This window comes from Enoplosus armatus, chromosome 20 (assembly GCF_043641665.1).
Source record: "Enoplosus armatus isolate fEnoArm2 chromosome 20, fEnoArm2.hap1, whole genome shotgun sequence".
Classification (NCBI taxonomy): Eukaryota; Metazoa; Chordata; class Actinopteri; order Centrarchiformes; family Enoplosidae; genus Enoplosus; species Enoplosus armatus.
In genome coordinates this window covers 7,614,579-7,636,565 of record NC_092199.1, presented here as the reverse complement: position 1 = coordinate 7,636,565, position 21,987 = coordinate 7,614,579, and the positions used below count along the sequence as shown (strand labels likewise).

Below are 21,987 nucleotides of genomic sequence, written 5' to 3'. Positions count from 1 at the left end.
ACTGAATAAGCCAACTGAATACAACCTGTATATTTTTGGCATTTCATGTGTTGAGTGTGTATATAATAATGATGATTTCATCTGCTGAGGAGGTTATTTTTGGCCTGACTGTGTTCTTGTTGAGGAGGTGTCATTGAGGGGAAAAATACTAATCTGTGCACATGATTAAGTAATTCATGCTCTCTAATTAATCATTTGTGCTCAGCAGTTATCACCTTTGTGCCCTTAGTCTTGCATGCACCCTTCACACTCTCATCATGGATCACTTGGATATAATACAGTTTTATTCTGAAGTTGGACTGAGACATCAAATTAGATTAGAATCAACATCACTGCACACAGTAAGTATCAGTACAATAAAATGCAGCAACAATACAAAACAAAGTGACAATACCACAGTGTAAAACTACTCGAATGAAGTAAAAGTAAATGTACATGAGTATTACCAGCAAAAAGTACTTAAAGTATCAAAAGTAAAAGTACTCACTATGCAAAATTACCCCTTTCAGAGTGTTTTTTTTCAGCACTTCAGGGGACCTCCTGTTACATAACAACTTGATCACTCTTATAAGTACATGTTGACCTCCAACCTGAGTAGATCTAATCAATGTAACTGAATCACCTGTAGTGTTTTAGACTACAACCTGTATTTTCAACATGTAACAGGTTCAACAGGGTTATTTTTTGGGTTAAAAAGTAACATATTTTCAAACATCACAGTTTTATTGTGCAGCTTTATAAGTGAAATGCCACTGCAGTGCTTGTTTATTCATCTATAAGATATGCACGTAAGGTACTTTTCATCATTCCACCAAATTTTGACAAATTTTCCTAATATCTGACATGTAAACATATTTGTATGAAAGACATAAAACTAAGTTACAAAGCATCACGCATCACTTAGCTTGAGGCGAAAAGTAAGTAAGTGTCACTGTGCACATTCACAGGAACTGATCATTACATACTACATTACATACAGGTAGCCTATCATTGACTACTTCATATAGTCAGGTTTATTTCAGAGCTATTCAGAGACTAGATAATTATTACTCATTAGATTTAAAATGATTTAACTGTTTCAGCTGGTGGTGTGTGGTATGAAGTAGGATTGCTTTGATTTGAGCTGCCACAGTATCTGAGAGTCTCTTAGGATATTCTAGTCTCCCACATAGTTTTTTGTTTTAGTAAAATTGTGATTTAAAATTCAAACAAACGCACTAAATAAGCATAGCTCTCACTGTTAGATTTTCCTCTCTGCCTTGCATCCAATTCTGTATTTTAGTTAATAAAACTTGTCAAGTGTGGCCTTCAGAACAGAACTCAGAGCAGGCCCTATCTTCTTCTCCGGCCCTTATCTCAGTGGAGTGTCCTTCACAAGCTGTATAAAGACCAGAGACACTGTCTGTTACTTTGCTGTCACTGCCGAAGACAGACAATATGCTGCCTGCTGTTGTAAAGCTCTGCTGTGGAATCTCCTACCCACATCTGAGGAGTATGGCAGGTAAACACTGAATAATCTGCGCAAAGAATTTCATGTTTATTACTTTTTCATGCAAATGCTGCATTCTGGGTAAGAGTACTGAGCTTTGCTCTTTTTCTTTTGCATCTCTTAACTGTTCAATCATGCAGGACTTCAACGCACAGCTGTGGCAGTGATAGGCCAGGAGCTCACACACCTGCAGAGATGGGTACAGATCCAACATCACATGAGAACACATGCTGGATTCATGTATACAGGTAAAATACATAAATCTGGTGGTTTGATAACATTTTTTAAGAGTGTGGTTATCGAAAGATTACTAAGAAGAATCATTTGCAGAGACCAAACCTGAAGATGTAAATCCTGTGCCTTTGAAAGAAGACCAGCTGTTCTATGTACAACAAGGCCAAGAAGCAATGAGGAAGGCTCTTAGTATGTTGGAAGACAAACAAGGATGGAAGGTCGAGATCACAGAGGTAACTTGTGATTGATTTAAGTGCCATCCTGACTCGATTGATTAAAGTGCCTTGTATCTTCTCCAAAGTTAATTTGCCTCCAATTTCCACACTCTGAAATAAGCTGAGCCTAAGCAACCATTGTGTTTATTGTGATTGTATACATCTGCTTCCTTCTCGCTCCTTCTCAGAGCAACGGGGATGTGATCTGTAGCAAAATGATGCCAGGGGCCAGGAAGGTCTTCAGGCTGGAGGCGGTCCTGGAGGCCAGCGTGGACGAGCTCTACGACCTCCTGTTCGTCAGAGTGGAGGAGATGCACCACTGGAACCCGAGCATACGGCATATCACTGTGCGCGGCTGACCTTTCAACAACTCACATGATAATTGGATATTTCATCAACTGTGAAACTATAACCTTAAGTTAGACAGTATCATACTGAAATATTATTTAAACAGCCTGAGTTTACAGGAGTCTTTCTGTTAAGACTTCTTTTTTTACTTTACGAAGGTCTAGTTGTCCGCATATTTCTGTTTATAGCTATAATTCATTGAAGTCTTGCTATTTATTTTCAGCAAGAAATGTATTCTCACATTGCTAGAACTCCTTACATACATTTGATATTTGCGTCTTTTGAGTTGCAGGTTCTGAAGCATGTAGGACCTGAAACGATTGTCACTCACGAGGTTTCAGCCGAGACAGCGGGGAATCTGATTGGCCAAAGGGATTTCCTGAGTGTCAGACACAGTTGCAGACAAAAGTCCAGCGTTTATCTTGGAGGAGCAGCGATTCAGCTGGAGTCCTTCCCACCTCAGGCAGGTTTTGTGAGGTAGGATCAAATGCAGACCAACTTGGCATTAATCATTCTGTGTTAAAACATATTCAACAGCTTCATTAAACTTTCTCCCATAATGTGCAGTGCATGTACAGCAATGAGTAATCTCAGTCATCCAGATAGTAAGATGTCAGAACGAAATGGAAAAAAATATTTAACAGTAAAAAGAATTCATTTTAATTTGTTCTGTGGATGTTCTAGTTTGTAAATAAAAATATAAATAATGGCTTGGCTGAAAACTAATGAGTTCATGAGTTTGTTTGGATGTTTAAAGAGCCGAGGATGGACCAACCTGCATAATCATTCAGGCTCTCGATGAGGATACAAGAAAAAGCCACTTCACGTGGCTTCTAAATATGGATGTAAAGGTAAATTCATATGTACTGTATTTTCCATTTTGTGAATATGAAAAGCATTTGCGGTTTCTATTACTTCCAAGCTCCAGCACTTCCGCCAGGCTTTTATCTGCTGAGCAGTGAGCTTCTTAGATTGCTGTTTGTATTTCTGGTCAGGATCTACTCTTTAACATGCTAAACGTAGAGCATATCATATTTTCTAGGGTTTAACAGCAGTACATGTGTACAGTACATGGGTAAATATGTATGTATAAATATAGCATGCTAAGTGGAGTACAGCATTTTTATTTTTATGCTTTTTTTCCCCACTACTACTACTATTCTTGACCTTCAAGGTAGTAGTTTGACAAAATCCACAATCTTACACATTAAGGCCGGTTTACTCATCAGCCTGAAAACACTTCTATAATGTCTTCTGTGGCGCTAGAGGGAGCTCTCTAAAGTTTGAAAAAAAACAAACACATTTAACAGACAACCTGCATTACAAACTGGAGGTGTGGAGTTTGAAAGAAATGGGCACTTAGTAGGCAGGGAGGTTCTAATGAAAGACACTGTCACGTTGCATTGTGGGAAATGTAGGATCCAGTGTTTTTAAAATCCGGCACTCTATCTCTTTGAGTCCCCCAACGTTAACCCTTTAGTAAGTCCACTTACTTAGCTTTTTCTGGCTCTGTCAACTGCAGCTCACAGTCCTCCTCAGCTTTGCTCAGTTGACAAACTAACAACAAGGAGTGATGAGTAAGCAAACTCCATTCGCTGATGAAGACCATTAGATGTGGCTGAACGATTGGGAAAATGTAATAAGCGGAGCTTAAATTAATATTATTTTGTGAAACTATTTTTCTTACTTTCATTATTTTTCATTTCATTTTCACTCTGTTTCGTCAGTATTTCTGAAGATTCAAATCATGTTTTCTAGGGGAACCATATGCATATGAACAGTACATATTTATTGTATAGCACCAGGCTAACTAGCTGATACCAAAATACAATTCAGGGGTTTAACAAAGATTATGTTGTTCTCAGGGATGGCTGCCAAAGTCCATTGTCAATCAGGCTTTGCCCCGAGCGCAGCTGGATTTCAGCAGACACCTCCGCAGACGCCTCACAGCGAGCGCCACCCGGGGCTGACTGTGAGACATCCACACCTCAGAAACACCCTGTCATCACTCACAGGGGAAAATCGAGAGATCGAGGCACGGTGACAGCCCGGCTGCTCGACAGAACGCTGCCCTTTCAGCGAGAGCAGAAATGCTGTCTGGAGGAGACGCTCTGCAGAGAAGAGCTGTCAGAGACCGGCATCAGCAGCCCAGTGCCAGCCTGGCAGCAGAAGGAAGCTGGTTTATAATAGGAATTAATGTCATGGCGTGCCACTCAGACCTCATTAAGATTTCCTGATTAGGAGTCATTGCTTGTCTGTTGACATATGACTAACTGCAGGAGTCCCTGCAGACTGGACAAAATTAATTAAGTGCTTGAAGGTGTCTATTCTGCCTCTTGTTGCCCATTTTCCTCCTTGTAAAAATATTTTGAATACCACATTAACATCAACACTGCATAATAGGTGCCTCTCAGCTCAAATACAGTAAATCTAGATGACGCAGTTCAGGCTGAATCTGTAAATAGATGGTTTTGTAGAAAGGACACTTAATTGCAGTAACTATTACAAATGTTTCCTCACACAGTCGTACATGTCCTCCTCTAAAAGGAAGCCAAGAAAGACACAGCTCAAAGCGAGACATAATAGTAAATGGAGGCTAAATAGAGGAATGTGAAATAACAAGAATCTCAGTTCTTTCAAACGTGTTTTACTTTGTTCTCCATACCACTTAAAAATTCAATAAATATTAACATTTAAAGCTTTCATTCACGTACGTATATACAAGAACTATACAATAAACATAATGATGTTATGAACTGCAATGCAGGAATGGTGTAACAGTATGACCAACCGCAGTCTGTAGACTTACAGCATTGCCTGTGTTTTCCAATTTCAAGCATACTTTCCGTTCTAATCCTGGTTGTTGATTTCGTTTCATCACTTGAAATTTACACTATATACATTATTATCTGAAAAACATATCAGTTACAAAAAAATAACATACGTTTTTTTCTTAAATCTTTTTGTTTTTAAAGCGTAAGTGACTGACTTCCACAAAGGCAGACAGAGGGCATGCTACAGTGGGGTTGGCTTACAAACAGTCATGATTTTTTACCAGTGAGGATGATCACCAGTACGTTGGATTTGGGAACAAAGAACAAAAAAGAGCACCGGGGACAGAGAAGCCGTGAGGCTCCCTGCCAGGAGTGATGGCTATGGAGTCTGGGGTGTGCCACTGGAATAATTATAGACTTATAATTGTTTGTGTTTTATTATAATCAATTAAATACATTTTAAAAGCCATTATGAATCGATTAATAACATTTGCATTTAAAGTAAAAGGTAAAATTATAATAAAATTATATATATATGTATGTATATATAATAAAAAGACAATTGACATTGACAGCTAGCTGGCTCTGTCCAAATTGAAGAAGTAAAGTCTACGCCTCTAAAAATTGTGAACAAAAATAAAAACTAAACATTTTGGTAGTCATCGCACGTAACTCCCTAAAACCAAAAAACGTTTTTATATTTCTGTTTGTATATAGACTAAGCAAAAAAAATACAACATGCTATAATTAATGAACTTTAGAGGCGCTGGTAGGTGCATTTTTGAACTGTTCCTCCCTGTTTCCAGTCTTTATGCAAAGCTAACAGCCTCCTGGCTCTAGCTCCATAGTTAATAAACAAATATGAGAGTGGCATCGATCTTCTCATCCAACTCTCAGCAAGTTTGCTTCCTCGCTGAGTGTATTTTTTAACTATTCCTTTAAAAGAGCCTTCAAAGATTACTCGAGCAACAGGAGCGCTGATTAGCCAGCTGTTATGTAATGAATGGTGGTACTGCCACCCTCTGCTGAGCACGAGCCCTGTCTGGAGTCACGAAATGGAAACTGACGCAGACAATGAATTGTGTGAGACATTAGTAAATGGAATGACAAAAAAAAAAAAAATCTTTTTAACAACTATTTTTGCAATTTTATATTTTAAAATACTATTAATTCTTAAAACAGAATAAGAAATTAAAGTTATTAATCTGCAAATTTACTTTGCGTTATGCAAGGCATCATTAAAATTTCATATATATATTTTTTAACTTAGCAATATATTAATTGTTTATGAGTGAACACTGGCAGGGTCTATAATTATTCTGTTGGCACACTCTAGTCTCCATAGATGACACGCGCACCTCCAAAACCATGGCCTTTGACCTCTCCTCACATGTTCACAATACAAGTTCAATAGTAGTTCTAATGCACTTGAAAAAACAGGCTTGCACAACTGTACACAGATAAAAACATGAATGTAGCAATGCAGTCATCACATTTTGAACACGTCTTGTAGTCGTTTTAGTTTACAGCACCTGACAACTTTTTTTTTTCTTCCGTTTCATATTTAATGCACAGAGGGCAGAGCGACGCTGCACACAGATCACTCTGGATTTTTGATGAGGTAACCATCTCTGGTCTGGTCTAAGTTCACTGGCATGGAAAAAAAAACAAATCTTTGTAAAAAAAGAAAGAACATATCTGCAGCAAGACTGCGAGTCTATCAGATGCTGCAAAGGGTGAGCTGATGTATGAGACCGTCTCACTGAGCAGCACGTTCACAACATCGCTCACTGTTCATTTCTGAGCTGACAGGGTTCTGTGACTCGAGTCCCTCTCGGATCCTAAATCGTCCCTTCTTGACCTGGCAGCGACTGGGCCTAAAGTGCTGTTTGGACTGTGCTCTTTAGAGGCACCTCCACTGGAGTCTGCTGTGGGCCGTGGCGGCCCTGGAGGTAGAAGAGGCCCCGGGTCTGAGTCTCCCTTCCCAGCTGTGAGGAAGGAGTCGCTGGTGGGACCCTGGGGCAGAGCAGCACCCGTGGATGGCGAGGCTTCAGCAGCGGCAGCGGTGGTTGGCACCGGGGCAGTGGAGCGAAGCCGTCTGCTGATGGCTTTAGTGGTTTGCGGCGGGCTCCGGGTCGTAGCGGGTAGAGGAGCCTTGGGTGATGCAGGGTGAGAAGGAGCAGAGGTCTCAGGTTCCAATGAGGTCACTGGGGTGTTTTGGAGGTCAGGATCATGAGTGGAGAGGCTTTCTTTCTTGTTGCAAGACTCACAACAAAGCTTATTATATCCAGGGATGGAACAATAACGGGCAAGAACCTCCATTTGGCAGAAAATCGATTTATCTCCCAGACATGGCTCATCTAGAAATAGAATAATAAAGAGGACATCAGTTCTGAAAACTGTAGATGTTTAAATTAAAGTGATTGATTTCTGAAACAAATTACATATTGACTTACTTGAAGAGATTTTGTGGACAGGGTTTTCAGGAGCCCTTTGATGTACGGCTTCGTCTTTTATTGTGGAGTTTTCCATTGTTTCAATGGTGAGAGACGCCACTGCCTGTCCTGGAGTGGAGGACAAAATGAGGCTAAAAAATATTCCCAAATAAGACGTTAAACAGCAGCCATGAGGCCCAAGAAAAGCTCTTGACGGCCTCTTGCTACTGTAAGAAAACAGGGCTGTGTTGTTTGAAACCTATAATAAAGCTTGGTGTTATTTACAGAACGCAGGGCACAACCTGGGCTTCTTCTTATTCATAGCCTTAGCCTGTGCAGGGAAACAGAAGAAATGGATGGTCCCGACCTCTTTAAAGAGAAAGCAACATGAGAACAAGCTGCAGGAGGGCATCAGGGAAAAAATGTTTTGACACAGACGCTAAAACATCTTTCAGCTTAGACAGTTTCCTTTAGGTGTTCAGATGCTTCTTTGGCCTTGGAGTACATTAAAGTGAAGTCAGCTGGTGATTCATTGTTCAAACAGAAACATGTATTCAATCACATAATGTTTATGTAAATGGAATCCCGGGAGGATAAAAAAGGTTTTAGCCTACAATTTGGGCCTGTTGCGCCAAGTTTTGACATACCTGAGGTAAGTAAGTTGATTGTTTCACTGTGGACTTAAATTTGCGATTCCAACTGTTGGCACTGGCTCAATTCTGCTCAATTTCATGAGGTAATTGTCGTGTAAAAAGACCAAACCATGTGTTGAGTTGATCTGGCTATGAGACAACTACTGAGTCAGAAAACCATAATTTACTATGTGAAGTATCCTTATTTGGCCTTGCTTAAATCTACAGCCAGAGGATTGTAAATAAATGTGCCTGATGCAACAGACATTAACCACCCACAAGTTCTTCAAAAGAAACATTCAAATCTTCACACCACTTCTCTACAGTCAGTCTTTCAGCATCCATTACGAAAATGAGATGACTTGATCATACAGAGGCAGTTTCTCTAACAGTGTGTATGAGACAGGCAGCATGCTGGTATTTATTTGTGAATTGGTGAATATAGCTCCTTAATTACATGTATGTGGCGCTCACCTGGACAAGGACTGAGTTTGCAAATCAGCACTGTTTCTGGCTTCTCGCCCTCACATTCTCCGATGGTGTTGTCGCTGGCCTTGCAAACCACCTGCCTTTGCTGAATCCCTTCGCCACAGGTCACCGAACACTGCCAAACAAACATACGTTATATAATTATTAAGTCACAGCTCTTGACAACCATGGTTAGGTTCGACCACATACAATTTAATCTTGACACATGCATCCATTTGCATTTGAGCATTAAGATTGCCATGACATGTTTACGACAACTACAACGACAACAACATTATTACAACGACAACAGTCCTTTTGTTCAATTCATATTTATGTCAGTTTTCATGTTATGCCAGAATATAATATCAGTGTAACCACCCTTCTACATACTATACTAAGGTCATCTTTTGATTTGAGTTTCACTTTTTTTTTTTTTAAATATAAAACAGATCAATTTAAATTGATATTCACTCTCACTTTATGTATGACAACGGCCCACGTGGTTTAACAGCTCAGAGCTCAGAAAATGTTTCGCTTACAGAAACTCAAATAAGCTGCTGATGATTATTATTGTTAAAAATGGGAAATGGAAAAAATACAAAGTGGATATGTTGCAAAAAGTAGTTTACCTCAAATGTTTGTATTACATGTTTTTGTTTCTGATGTTCTGTTTTTAAAATTCCCTAATTTATTTTTTGTGTTTCGACATGTTGGAAATTTGGTGTTACTTTACCACTATTACATTACACCAGTAGGTGTATATATTTAGTAACAACTAAGCTATGGCTATGGCTATGTGAGAATTACTTTGTGTGGTTTAATTCAGAGATGCTTAAAAGTCAACACTTAAGTTACATCTAGACTAAGTTTGAACTTAAGGTGCAGCTGGCTGTCCTCCTCCCTCACCTGAGACCAGGCCCCTGTCCTCCACTGGGCGGGGCATGTGGTGTGGTTGCAGGCTCTCCTGGTCTCGGGACGATCCTCAGTGCAGTGTTTGCTGTGGACGGGCCTGTTGGTACCGTTGTGGAGCGCCTGCATGCACTGCACCACCCTGCTGTGGTAACCGAGCTTCCCGCAGGTCTTGCTGCAGGGACTCCACTCCTCCACCACCCACCTGTCAGCACAGCAGGCTCTTTGTTTCCATGTCACATGGCAATCACATATATTCCCTCTAAATTAGCATAAATCATGCCACTGTCGATATAAGGAGGTGAATCCATTCTTACCACTTTTGTCGCTACATTAGCTATGGAAATATAAAAGCACCATCTGTAAAGGCCACTTACGTGGGCTGGCTGCACTCTTGGACATTGCAGCGTTTGCGGATGGGTTTGGGCTTTTTGCTGGTTTCACAAAAGTTACGATGAACCAAGCGGCTGTCACTCTTCCTCCTGCATCCATATTTTGTGTACTGTATGCCTGAAGGATGGAAAAGTGTACATCATTATTCTCCTAGCAAGGTCATGCGTAGTTAAATACACAAATCTTAATATTTATATTATATATAAACATATATATTTTATATACACATATATATATCATCTCCATACTCTCTCCATGGCATTGGCAATGTCATCTAATTTCATCTAGGGCTAAAACTAATGATTGTTGATGATGTTGATTAATCTCTTTATTATTAAATTCAGTGATTCAGTGTCAGAAAATTGTAAAATGATTGGATAAATGATTTAATGATAATCAAGACTGTTAACTAATTTTCTGTGAATTAAACTAATAGATTAATTGAACAATCATCTCAAGCAGTCAGTCAGTGACTTTTTCCACACACTGTGCAACGATTTGCAGCTTTAATTGCTTGTTTATACTCTCACTGACCTCCCCCACAAGGTTTGGAGCACTGAGACCAGCTCTTCAGTGCCCACTCATAGGTGTCAAGTTCAGCCAGAAGAACATTGTTGTTGGTAATAAGCGGCAACAGGTCCTCATGTATGATGTACTTATATGTCAAGCTAATCTTTGCATCTTCTTCCTGGGGGATGACCTGCAGCGAGGTGAAGAAAGTTTATTAGAAATACAATGAAAAAAGCGAAGTAAAAAGTGGTGATCGGGTCCCACTCACCAGCACTATAATGCCTTCATGCAGAGGACCAGTTGTTTTCAGAGTCTCCTTCTCACCCTCCACGGTATACTCCCACTGTAAACCATTTTCGATGAAGGTCTTTGATTCAGCGTCTTCACTTTTTGAATTCAGTATGAAGTTTCCAGTAACTTGATTCTTCACAGCTGTCCATAATGAGGAAAAAAAAGTTTTTTTAATGCATGTGTGGTGGGAAAGAATGTGTGCACATCATGTAGTTCTTAGTTTCATTCATTAAAAATCTCAAAAGTTGAACAGAAATTTGGGATCAACACTCCCCCGCCAAAACAACTGTGAGATTTTCCTTTAAGTGGGGAACGTGTCCATACGTATTTTCAGATGTTTGGCGTCGTGGTTAGCCAACAGTCATTCCTCCATGTTGTGTGTCATCTCTTCTTCCCATGAGTCAAAAAAAAAAAGCCAGAGAGGAAAAGAGAGACGAGGAGAGGGAGGGTTTGGCTGAGTGCCACGTTGATTCTTTTACTCAGAGCAGTTGCACAGAGAGCTACTGTAAGCAGAAAGATTTGAGTCTGTCACTCCTCACACCTGCAGACATTTTAGAGCTCCGGTGTCTTTACGTCTGACAAGCTTCTGCTCTGCATTTACAGATAAAGCCTTCATCAACGTGTTCCACCCACTCAGCTACATTCAGCTCAACTTGAAAGCAATTAGAAGCTTGAATCGGAAAATATTTGTCTTTTCACATCGCCACAAAAGCAACAGTACCTGTGATGTGACTCTGCAGCGTTAATTGCATTGGGAAATAAAACAGACTTCAGCTTCTCTGGGAAATAAGGGATTATTTTTGTCTTTCTAGTGCTCCCTGTTAAAGAAAACACATGGTGGATGTTTGTTTGATGGTTAAGCAGATAGAATACAAGACACAGCACCATGCTAACTGGCTTCCTCTTCAGGGACAAGGAATTGTGAATTCTTTGCTTTACAACTACAGACTGAGTAGCGTCAAATTCGGACGAGAAAACCCAGGCGGTGACTGACTTTAGCCGACTTTTTGTCAACAGAAGGTTTTCCCTGCACTGATCTGGATAGAATATTTTAACATTTCTGTGTAAAACACAAAAAGCTGAGTAACATCACAAGCCACAGGAGCCATCCCTCCTACCTACTGTATGTTAATTATGTATAGCAGTATCCTGGCATTCTGTTTGATCTGTTAAAGGAAATCTATCTTTGTACTATCACTATGTGTTCTTTAAGCTCGAAAGCTGGCTCTGAAAAGTGTGTAGCTTGTGTAGCCAGAGTGGATCTACAGCTGTTACAATGTTTTTCAACTCTGACACAGAGTCAATGTACATAAAAAACTGTTCTCTTAATTCAGTCGTTCATGCCACTTGTTCATATTAGTGGTTCTTGCATGAGGCTCAGAGTTTTTGGAAAAGCTTGTTTGCTGTTTTTTTTTTCTTTTCAAATATCATTTTTGAATCCTGTGAGCGGAAATGGAGTTCCTTTCACCTCCATTATATTAGAGACGCGACAGAAATCTCACAGATATCTCAAAACCTGGACAAATGAAAGCTGTTCACATCTTTGTGTGTGTGTGTTTTGGTTGTACTGACCCTTTCATGTCATTCTTTATTGAGTAAAGAACAGACCAGACTGTACCAGTCAATGAAATTATATAGCGAGTCTTGCAAGGTAAATAACCCAGCAACTACAGTCATGTGACATGGTCACACACACACACACACACACACACACACACACACACACACACACACACACACACACACACGATATGTATATACGATATCTGTTGACGCCTTTAAAAAGAAGCAGAAGACTCATTTATTCAAACTGAACTGAAGGTCTGTTGATGCTTTTGTTTAATTGTTTGTTTCTTTTTACTGTTTTTATGGTCTCATTTTTAACAATTTAACAATCATTGTGAAGCACTTTGTGACCCAGCTACTACTTATGTACTTACTTGCACACACAGACAATTACATTCACAAACCAATCCTGTAGCATCAATAGTATCATGTGTTTCCACCGTTGGAAAAAGGACGTGAGACACACTCACCAATTATATGAGGGGAAGTCTCATTCTCTTCGATAACAATGTGGCGGGCTCCTATTGGGATGTCAAACATTTTCAGCATTCCTAACAAGACAAAGAGACACGGGACGGTTCAGCTGGGAGCCTTAAACAGCAGGCACGTATTCTGGCCAGTAATAGCAGCCAATTATTTCTGAATCGAGACAGAAGGTTTGGTCTTTTGTTTGATGACAGTGTGGGATACGGGCCGTTGTCAAACACAGAACATTGGGAAGATGTGTTTAAGGGTGAATGATTTTGAGCTTAAATAATATTAAATAATGACTCATCTGCCACAGGGTTGCTGATTTCAGCACTTGCGTGTCCACATAGTTGATAACTACCGTTCTTTTTGGGCGTCTTGGTGAGCGTCAGCTTCACGGTGCGACAGTGGGAGTTGTCCCCCTCACACACTCCACATTTGTCCTCTTGTTTGTAAGAGCCGACCTCCTTGTCGCAGCCTACATGCTGTGAAGGGAAAGATCAAAGACAGTCAATCAAATCAGTGCGACGCTGCGCCTGACTTTTACACAGACTGAGATTACTCCACTGGGAAAATGATGCCATGGGGAAAAACTGCACAAATCTGGTTTGGAGCCTGATGATGATGATGATGCATATTGGAAACACACCCAGACATAACATGAATGTAGCCAAAACACTGAGCAGCCGGCCTACAACAAGAAAAGCCTCAACTTTATGTCCAAGGTGAACACTGAGACAAAATAATGTCTTTGTGTGTTTGTTTGAGAGTAGAGTGCAGTACTTAAGTTTCTATTTTCATCATCAAAATACATTCTAGTAAAGGTCAAGGTGCTGTGGGGAAATGGCATTTCCAAACTCAGCTCCTTGTCAGGTGAAACTTATTATTAGATTTTCCCTCCTGGCTGATGATCTGTGGCACAAAACGACTGCAAAAGGCACATAATGTCAAAATGTATATATACAAAAATTATATTGTATAAAAAAAATAAATTGTATTCATTTTTATTACTGAAATATTGTGTATTCAACGTTCAAATAACATTTTCACATGTTTTTGTGTTGATGCCATTTACAAAATGCCAATCTACTCTGAGATGGTTAAGATTATGTCACTTGACAGAAAGTGATGGAAAACCTGCAGAGAGATATGTGATATTTAGAGTCCCCGTCCACTCAGTAATGTGTTTTGCTTATTGCTGCTTCACTTGAGGGTCACTGTGCAGAATGATGTATGTGCAGAAAGTTTAAAACACTTACACAAGTGTGATGTGGAGAGGACAGACTTTTTAGGTAAGTAGTAGTTCAACTTTTGAAATGAAAATAGATTTTTCAATGAGGTAGAAGTAGGTGTAATTTAAATATTTTTTAAAGCAGAATATTTTGTATATGTCTTAAAACATGTCGAGGTTTCTGTTTGCGAGTGCACACAGTTTTAGTTGAGACATACCAGACATTCTCCTCGAGCGCACACGCTGAAGGGGTCTGAGTAGCTGCAGCGGGTCCCATCATGCATCACCTGGTTCATGAACACCACCTCCCCTGTTTCCTTTGACTTACAGCTCAGCTCACACTTACGGGCCTCTGAAAACACACACACACACACACACACACACACACACACCATGGTTCATTCAAGTATCCTCAGAGTCTGATAAAGACATCAGCCTCCTGCAAATATCATCTCTCCATTTGTTGCTTTGCAAGAAATGAGAGAGCGCCAACCTTGCTTCGCTCTTTACAGACTTACCATCTGGGTGCTCGTACGGTAGCCAGGTGTGCTTGATGTTTTTGTGGTATTTGTTGCTCCTCTGGATACACTGCTGAGCACGGAAGTCCTCGTAAGGGCCAGCACACTCCTCTGTGTTGCACATCTGGTAGTCAAAAGCAGAGCCAGGGCAATCTCGCCCACCATAGGCCGGCCTGATCAATGACAAAAACAAAATGGTGCCCTTAAAGATGTTTTCCATCATGATATTCCCAAAGATCCAAAGGTTGTCCTCTTAGGTATAATACCAGGAGGTTTTGAAGGATACATTTTTAACTAATCCTACTGGTGGCCGCCATTTCGTGTATAGAAATTAGGTGAAGAAACTTGATCCTCTCTAAGACAAAATAAGGATTCAAAATGTCAGAACTTTATGAGATGGAACAAATACTATGTGGACTAAAGCTCCCAATTTATTAAGAGGTGGAGTCCTGTAACAATGGACTACATACTAATAATCCTTATAGTACGCTGTTCTTTAGTACAAGAAATCAACATATACTATATACTTTACACTAACAGGAAATGATAGAATATACGTGCTGTCGGATGTCAAGCATACTGCAGTTTTGGAAAAACAAAAAGAAAGCAAAATATTTTTCAAAAAATTTTCAAAACATTTTTGTTCCCTGAGCTGTTCTCTTTATTTTCTTCCAGCTGTGAGCAAATTGAGCATTTGCATTGTGGGAGAAAGTTATACACCATACCACACCGTATATAATACATACTGATTCTAAGCAGGTTCTTACTGAGTAGTGAGTTCACAATGGAAAAGAGACAGAATTTAGTATATTCAAAACAGACAGTATGCAAACTAAATACTGTCAGTGTTTGAGCATGTTGTTGATGCACGCTATTCCCTCACAGCTGGAAACATTTATATAAATTGTGGGTGGTCCTGAAATGGCTCCAAAAAATATTCCAAAATAAAAATAAATTTGCATTAAATCTTAGGAAAAACATTGTCATTGACAGCCAATGTCACACATATTGTATCATTTTGTATACTAACTGCTAAAACAGTATCCTATGATGATCCTATGAAGTATGTCATGTGTGATCATTAGTTTATAATGGATTTATAATGTATGTATGGATTTAGTGTCTAGTATGAATTTGGGACAAAGCTACTATTCTCAGTTTTCGTCTGCTTACTGACTTACTTGAGTTTACTTTGTTTTTTTACACTACAAACTGAAAACCTGTTTATAATTAGTATGTAGTATGGAACAAGGACACCATGCAGGGCCCTGGAACTGGAAAACCTAATTGGAATGCAGCCATCATTGGTGTTGGTGTAAAACACACCTGCAGCGTTCCTCCTAAAGGTACGGTCACATTAGCCTTCTGTTTAACAAAACTTCCCAGAAAAAAAGATGTGTTATGCACATGCTTAATGTGACCGTACCTTAAAACAAGTCAAAGTATCCACTGTGAAGAAGGCCTACTAAACAAACCTGGTGCCTGCAGATCACGGTGGATTGAGAAACTCACACTGAATACTTTTATTCTCATTAATAGTACAAAACGCACCACTTACCGTTATAATTTTGTGCCTGTGTACTTACAAGCCACCATAAATCAAAATTCTGAAGCATCTAAAATGAAGATAACTTAAAAAGTATATAAACAGTGACAAAATGATACATATAGTAGCTCACACACTCACAGAACATTTTCAAGTTCAGTTTTTGTTGAAGCAAACTTAATCAAAGCCAGTACTGGATCAAAACCTGTCCCTGCTGTCCTGGTCTGCAGGCACACGTTTACAGTTTGTCATCGTGTGTTGGATGAACACATCGATCGTATAAACTATTTGGCCACCAAAAAAGTAGCTGATTTTGTTTCAGTGTGTTCTCTCAGTTTCCCCCCGCTGCCACAGGACTCACGGAGGGTTGTTGCACTGTCTGTTGCGGGAGCGAACTCCACCTCCACACGTTCTGGAGCAAGAGCCGAACTTTGACCAGGAGCCCCAACTCCCATCGTGGCCCTGAGGCTGCTGGCTGGACCTCCAGATGCAATGGCCCTTGAAGCACCACTAAAAATAAGACGACAGGAGAAAAGACAGAAAGACAGAAAGAAAGAAAGGTCAAAAAGTCCAGACTAATAACAGTGACATTTGAAACCATTTCATTTCTCATTTTCTCTCTTTCTATAGAGAGCTCCACTTTTCAATTATTGCACAAAGGAAAATTAGAATTCAAAGATGATTCATTTCCCACCTTCCCGGGGGCACACTCTGTCCCATCCACCGGAGGACCTTTTTTGGTTTTACAAAAGTACTGGTTGTCGGGATGACTGCACCACAGCTGCTTGCAAGGGTCGTAGGTTCGAAACTGAACAAGGGAACAGCAATTTTGAGCATCAGTTATCTTTTTAGCATCAGTCATCTTTTCAGAAATGTAGATGAGTAGACAAACTCGTCATAAGGTAATGAGGCTTGATGTATTATTTCCAGGCAATGGCACATTTAAAAACATAACCAGTTATCTTTTATGTGTTTATATATTCTGTATTTACTGTATTACTGTATTAATAAATGTAATAATGTAATGTAATGTAATAAGTGTCTATATGAAGGGACCTCCAGCTTTCTGCTGATTCAAGGGGATAAATAAATAACTAAAATCAAATGCACTGGTGTGAAGGACTTACAGCAGTGCACATTTTGTAACCAACACCAAAATCAAAACGGCACTGCTCGTCCATTGAATAATTTATTCCAGGGAGCTCAGGAAGCTTGGGCCACTTGTGTTCAAAGGGATCATCCAGCAGGCAGTCATAGGAGCTGTAGAAAAGAGGAACAATAGAGTCATACATGAGAAGAACAGGAGAACAGACCAGACAAGGAAAAAGTTCTAAAACAAAAAACAAAAATCATTAACATATTGAGCTGCTTCTCACATAAGCTGTGCAGCATTAAACCAATGTTTGGCCAAGAGAAAATGAGAAGTCATGGACTGAGCGAAATAGAACATACTGGATGTATCGATTGAGCTCCTGCTTGCTGCAACGTGACCAGTGATAGCGGTGGAAAGCTGCTTGGACAAGTGGTGCCATGATGCTGCCCATACTGGTCTCATCAGCGCAACGATTTCCCTGGCCGTCATGCTCCATGCCTAGCCTGATGGGAAAAAAGGGTTTATTGAACGGGAGGTGCACAAAATGCAAGCGAAGTCACAGGTCAAACCAATCTTACTTCTTCAAAAAAGAAGAGACAGCACAAGTATAGGAGAAATACTATAAGAGAGTAGTGATCAAATTGTGTCCATAGATCAAAGTACTGACAGTTGGTCAGATGTTTTGTGTAGTGAACTTATTCTTTGATCAGATATTTCCTTATCTAAAACCATAGATTTATTATATTTAGATACAATCCTTAAGTGGCTTGAGTTTGGTAAATTTTGCTAAACGAAAAATCAGAGGTGAAAAGTGCCCAAATATCTAACAGTTAAAATAATCCAAACTACACCAGATGCTTTATTATTATAAAAAAAAACAAGAAAAGACCTTTAGTCTGTATGTGATGATGATTTTCATAGCAAAATATAAAGTGGTGAGGACTGCGGCTCTCTATGGTGCTGCTGGCATCCGCCTTTTCTTTGTACCGACACTGAACTGAAATGTTGTCTACAGGGGGTCAGGAAATCCGTTAACATCCAGTAATCTGTCATGCCTCATCCCAGTGGGACAACTCACAAATTCTCAAAGTTCCATCTAATGAGCAATACGAGCAGATATTCAGTGATAGTTATTATAAAATAATTATTAGGGTGAAATGTGTCAATCCAATCTATTCATCAAACTTCTATTCTGCCCTTTCCTGTTTAGGGTAATGGAAATCTTGAGCTAAAGAGGCAGAGAATACCATGGAGAGGTTGAAAGTCCATCAAAGAGCCAAGAACCCGGGGAGGAACATTTTCACACCAACTGGGAATTTATAGTTTTCATTTCACGTAACCTGCATGTGTTTGGACTGACGAAGCCAGAGCCCGCAGAGGAAACCCACGCAAACATGAGGAGACAGACAGGACCCAGATGGTCAAGACTGGTTTTAACCCAAGATGACTGCTGAGAGGAGACAGCTGTTCAAACTACCGAAACACTGTGCTGCTTTAAAGTAAATGTAACAAAACTTATTTTATGATTTAAAAAATATGGTCTGATTAAACAAGTTAAGAAATGCAAATTGATTTACACCTGACATAACTGTAAAGGCTTACAGTTTGTGTGATGAATTGAATTCATGCCTCATCAGGCAGAAAAAGATTATTTATTCATAATTGGATAATTCAGACGAACAGCTGCTCAGATCTGGCTGCTTCTAGAGGCAATCAAAAAATCAAACAATATTCAGATTCCACAGGTGGTAGCGTTGTTTTTTTTCTTCTTCTTTTTTTATGTGCTAAAAACACTACCAGCATGTGACTGGTGCAATGAAAGACAGCAAGGTGCATTTGTATATAATATGTCTGTAAGTATGACGCACACATCTAACTCAATCTCAGAGCATTTCAGTCTTTCACTACTTCCTTTGTCTACTAAGAATAATTCAGCATTTAGAGGTTAATTAAAGTTCTTTATCAGCACAACAGGGCAGTTAAACATCTTTTCTTAAATTACCTCCCGGGTGAGATTTAAAATTTCTAGATGAATACACAAACATTTTCTTCTCAAAAATTACTGGGTGTGCACACATTTCACTTACTGAAGAATAAGGCTTTATTAAGCAATGTGACAATATCCTCATCATATCAATACATCTCCTGTTTAGTATGTTTAATAGAGGATTTTGTTGCCCTTGATTCATAGGTTCTAATCTGTTACCTCTTGTTCCTTATTTTCAGTCTGTTTTGATGTTCTGGTAAGGTCGGCTTTAATGAAAAGGACGGTGATGAGCATAATGGACGTTAGTTTCCACTATCCTCACTTCAAACAGATGATCAGATACCCTGATTTTTGTTCATGTGCATTTTAAAAATGGTTCTGCTTCTGACTGCAAGAGGACACTGTTTACCAAAGTAGATTACAATAGAAAGTGAAGGAAAAGGGGGAAGAAGCTGCAAAACATTATGATGATTAGCTGCTGATTGCATTTTTAAAATCAAAGCTTCACTCTGACTTCTGCATTTTTATCAGATTTTCATGTTTTGTTTTTTGTCTTCTTCTTGGATTCCTAAACTTCAATTTCATCATATGGTGGAGAGGTTTCAGGCGATTTTAAGGCTCGTTTTGACAGAGATTCACATTTGCGTTTCAAGTGTGTGTCTCAGTCAGTCAGCCGGAGGGAAATATTCGGCTGCACCAGACACAGGCACTCTAAAACCATTGAACCACAAACACCATTACAACGTGGATGTCGTCCAGTTTAGTGAATGTGATGCATTCAATGAATGAGTTAATCATGCTTGTTGACCAGGTCTGGAAGCAGCGCCAGGCATAGCATGGAGTCTGCCCCCTTTCTACTGTCAGCGGATGAGGGGGTTACTGACCTGTTCTTCTGGTCTTTTGTGAGATGTGACAGTCAATCATGTCTGTCTGGACATGTTTTTGATGTTCGTGACGCAGCAGGCGGGGGTGGGGGGGTGGGGGGGGGGTTCACCAGAGGTGTCTCTATAAGACTTTACAGCCTGATTAGAGAAGAGGAAGTCTGAAGTGTGAAATGGACCAGTAGTTATACACAATACCTCGAGTTTATGACCTCAGCCAGAAGCTGATGATGAGTCAGACTGAAGATCTATAGAATGAGCTATAGAGCTGGACAGTAACTAAACATGTTTACTCATGTATTTTACTTAAAAGAAATAGTTTGACACTATTCACTTTCTTGCGTACAGATTTGAGGCAGTGGTACTTTGTGTGTGCATTTTGTGAGTTACAACTTTACTCAAATTAAATACTGTCTAAAATCAGCAAAGAGAAGAGATGAGATGTTGTAGAAATAAGTAAACAAGACTAAGAATATGAGCAATCATTCCAGGCCAACTTTCAGCGCTCAATAGTATTATACTCAATGCTACAGACACATTCCAGTGGATACTGAAAATGTATTGAGGTTTGATTTCCCAACTACTACATTTGCTATATAATTTAACCAACACCTCTGTGGCAGTTTTAACAAAAACATAAGACTTTATGGCTGAATAGTGGCATGGTGTACCTAATAAAGTGGACAGTGTATATACGTATACACAACGTTATATTCTAATACATGCTCATGTGGTATCTTCATCATATCTATTTAGTCAGTTGTTTTTCCAACAACAGAGCTGAGTAAGCCCATCTTGACCAGCTGAGCACCTGCATGCTCCACATGCTGAGGCAACCAGATGCTTTGTTTTGTTAAGACAACAGAGCCCCGTTAAAGGCCTTTGATTACAGACTACAGTTACCATGCAAAACTATCGCCTTAATTGGATGCAGTAAGATCCTGTGAGACTCCTCTGGTGCTTTCATCGTCATGCCATTACTCACACATGGCCGGTTTCATGAGCAACCACAAAGGCGGAGGAGAAGCCGTCCTCGTGGTTCAGAGTGCAGCTCCTCAGTGGGTGGCACATCCCTGTAACTGGAGCGTAACCTGGGCAACAGAAAAGACCACACAGCCCTAATAATCAAGTACCAGGATGAAGGTCAGGACATTCACATGCAGTGCTGATGACTGAGGTGGAAAATGATCTCTTGATGTGACATTATTGAAATTTGAGAGCTATATATGATGTGACTGCAGTCATTGTGAAGGTCTCAGTCTTTTCTTGGTGTTAGTTTTGGCAAGTGGAGTGGGTGTGGAGGAGCCTGAAGCTCCCCTGTGACAGCTTGAACTCCTCACTATACATAACGAAACTACCTAAAATGAACAGCAAGCTCAGAAGCCTGTCATCATTACCCAGCAGACTTCCGCCCGGCATCACAACGTTGCACACAGTTCACCAAACTCTTTAAGCAAAGCAAACAAACATTAAACATAACTCGATCAAGAGGTGTGCAGCGATTCAGCTTAGCGCCTTTGGTTTTGGTTCAGAAGCACGCTCATCCCAGCCTCCTTTTGGCGGCTCTCAGATCATTTTCATGCTTTCTGACCATCAGAAGACGTTTTTGGCATGCAGGTAAAAAGCAGAAAATGCAGCAGACAGACAGCCGGTGATTAAGACTCTTTGAAAGCATGTATGTTGGGTTATTTTGGTGGTGATGAAAAATAGAAACATCTGCAGGTATTTCAGTCATAGCAGCGTTTGTTTTTTTAGCCACAGTGTGACCATGACTTTATGAAGGCCAGTGTTTTGATCCAGATGTTTGATGGTTCTATTCATAAAATGACAACAAAATGGACACATTAAGTTCTGCGGGTGAAATAGGGAAACATGAAAGCAGTTGTGGTGCATGACCCTTTATCTGAAAGGCAGATAAAAAGGAATTCAGGAGAATGCAGATTAGATTCCCATGATGAGGCCATCGGGAGCTTTGCACATATGAAGCGAGAAGTTA

At 39.9% G+C, this 21,987-nt stretch overlaps 2 protein-coding genes across 2 annotated transcripts in view; one reads left to right on the top strand and one right to left on the bottom strand.

Annotated features, from left to right (window-relative positions):
- The first annotated feature begins 1,437 nt into the window (after positions 1-1,437).
- star2 (steroidogenic acute regulatory protein 2) lies at positions 1,438-4,256 on the top strand. The gene is made up of 7 exons (XM_070927160.1): positions 1,438-1,501; positions 1,630-1,737; positions 1,820-1,956; positions 2,127-2,285; positions 2,579-2,763; positions 3,044-3,137; positions 4,152-4,256. Exons 1-7 carry the CDS (start codon positions 1,438-1,440, stop codon positions 4,254-4,256), a joined length of 852 nt encoding a protein of 283 aa, XP_070783261.1.
- Positions 4,257-6,854: 2,598 nt separating this feature from the next.
- LOC139303038 (A disintegrin and metalloproteinase with thrombospondin motifs 3) overlaps positions 6,855-21,987 on the bottom strand; it is a 37,399-nt gene continuing 22,266 nt past the window's right edge. Inside the window, exons 7-22 of the mRNA XM_070926731.1 lie at positions 20,977-21,082; positions 17,483-17,626; positions 17,158-17,290; positions 16,725-16,838; positions 16,392-16,540; positions 14,485-14,657; positions 14,185-14,318; positions 13,097-13,220; positions 12,738-12,818; positions 10,679-10,842; positions 10,435-10,600; positions 9,885-10,017; positions 9,505-9,712; positions 8,602-8,731; positions 7,517-7,624; positions 6,855-7,420 (exon numbers count right to left, since the gene is read on the bottom strand). Of these exons, the coding sequence (XP_070782832.1) occupies positions 6,855-7,420; positions 7,517-7,624; positions 8,602-8,731; positions 9,505-9,712; positions 9,885-10,017; positions 10,435-10,600; positions 10,679-10,842; positions 12,738-12,818; positions 13,097-13,220; positions 14,185-14,318; positions 14,485-14,657; positions 16,392-16,540; positions 16,725-16,838; positions 17,158-17,290; positions 17,483-17,626; positions 20,977-21,082 (2,633 nt within the window). The remainder of the gene's footprint in view (positions 7,421-7,516; positions 7,625-8,601; positions 8,732-9,504; positions 9,713-9,884; positions 10,018-10,434; positions 10,601-10,678; positions 10,843-12,737; positions 12,819-13,096; positions 13,221-14,184; positions 14,319-14,484; positions 14,658-16,391; positions 16,541-16,724; positions 16,839-17,157; positions 17,291-17,482; positions 17,627-20,976; positions 21,083-21,987) is intronic.

Bases quoted from the DNA above. Each gene is read 5' to 3' on its own strand.
- star2 (XM_070927160.1), top strand. From the start codon at position 1,438: ATGCTGCCTGCTGTTGTAAAGCTCTGCTGTGGAATCTCCTACCCACAT. The intron at 1,502-1,629 runs GTAAACACTGAA...TCAATCATGCAG, and splicing joins ACATCTGAGGAGTATGGCAG to GACTTCAACGCACAGCTGTG. The intron at 3,138-4,151 runs GTAAATTCATAT...TGTTGTTCTCAG, and splicing joins TTCTAAATATGGATGTAAAG to GGATGGCTGCCAAAGTCCAT.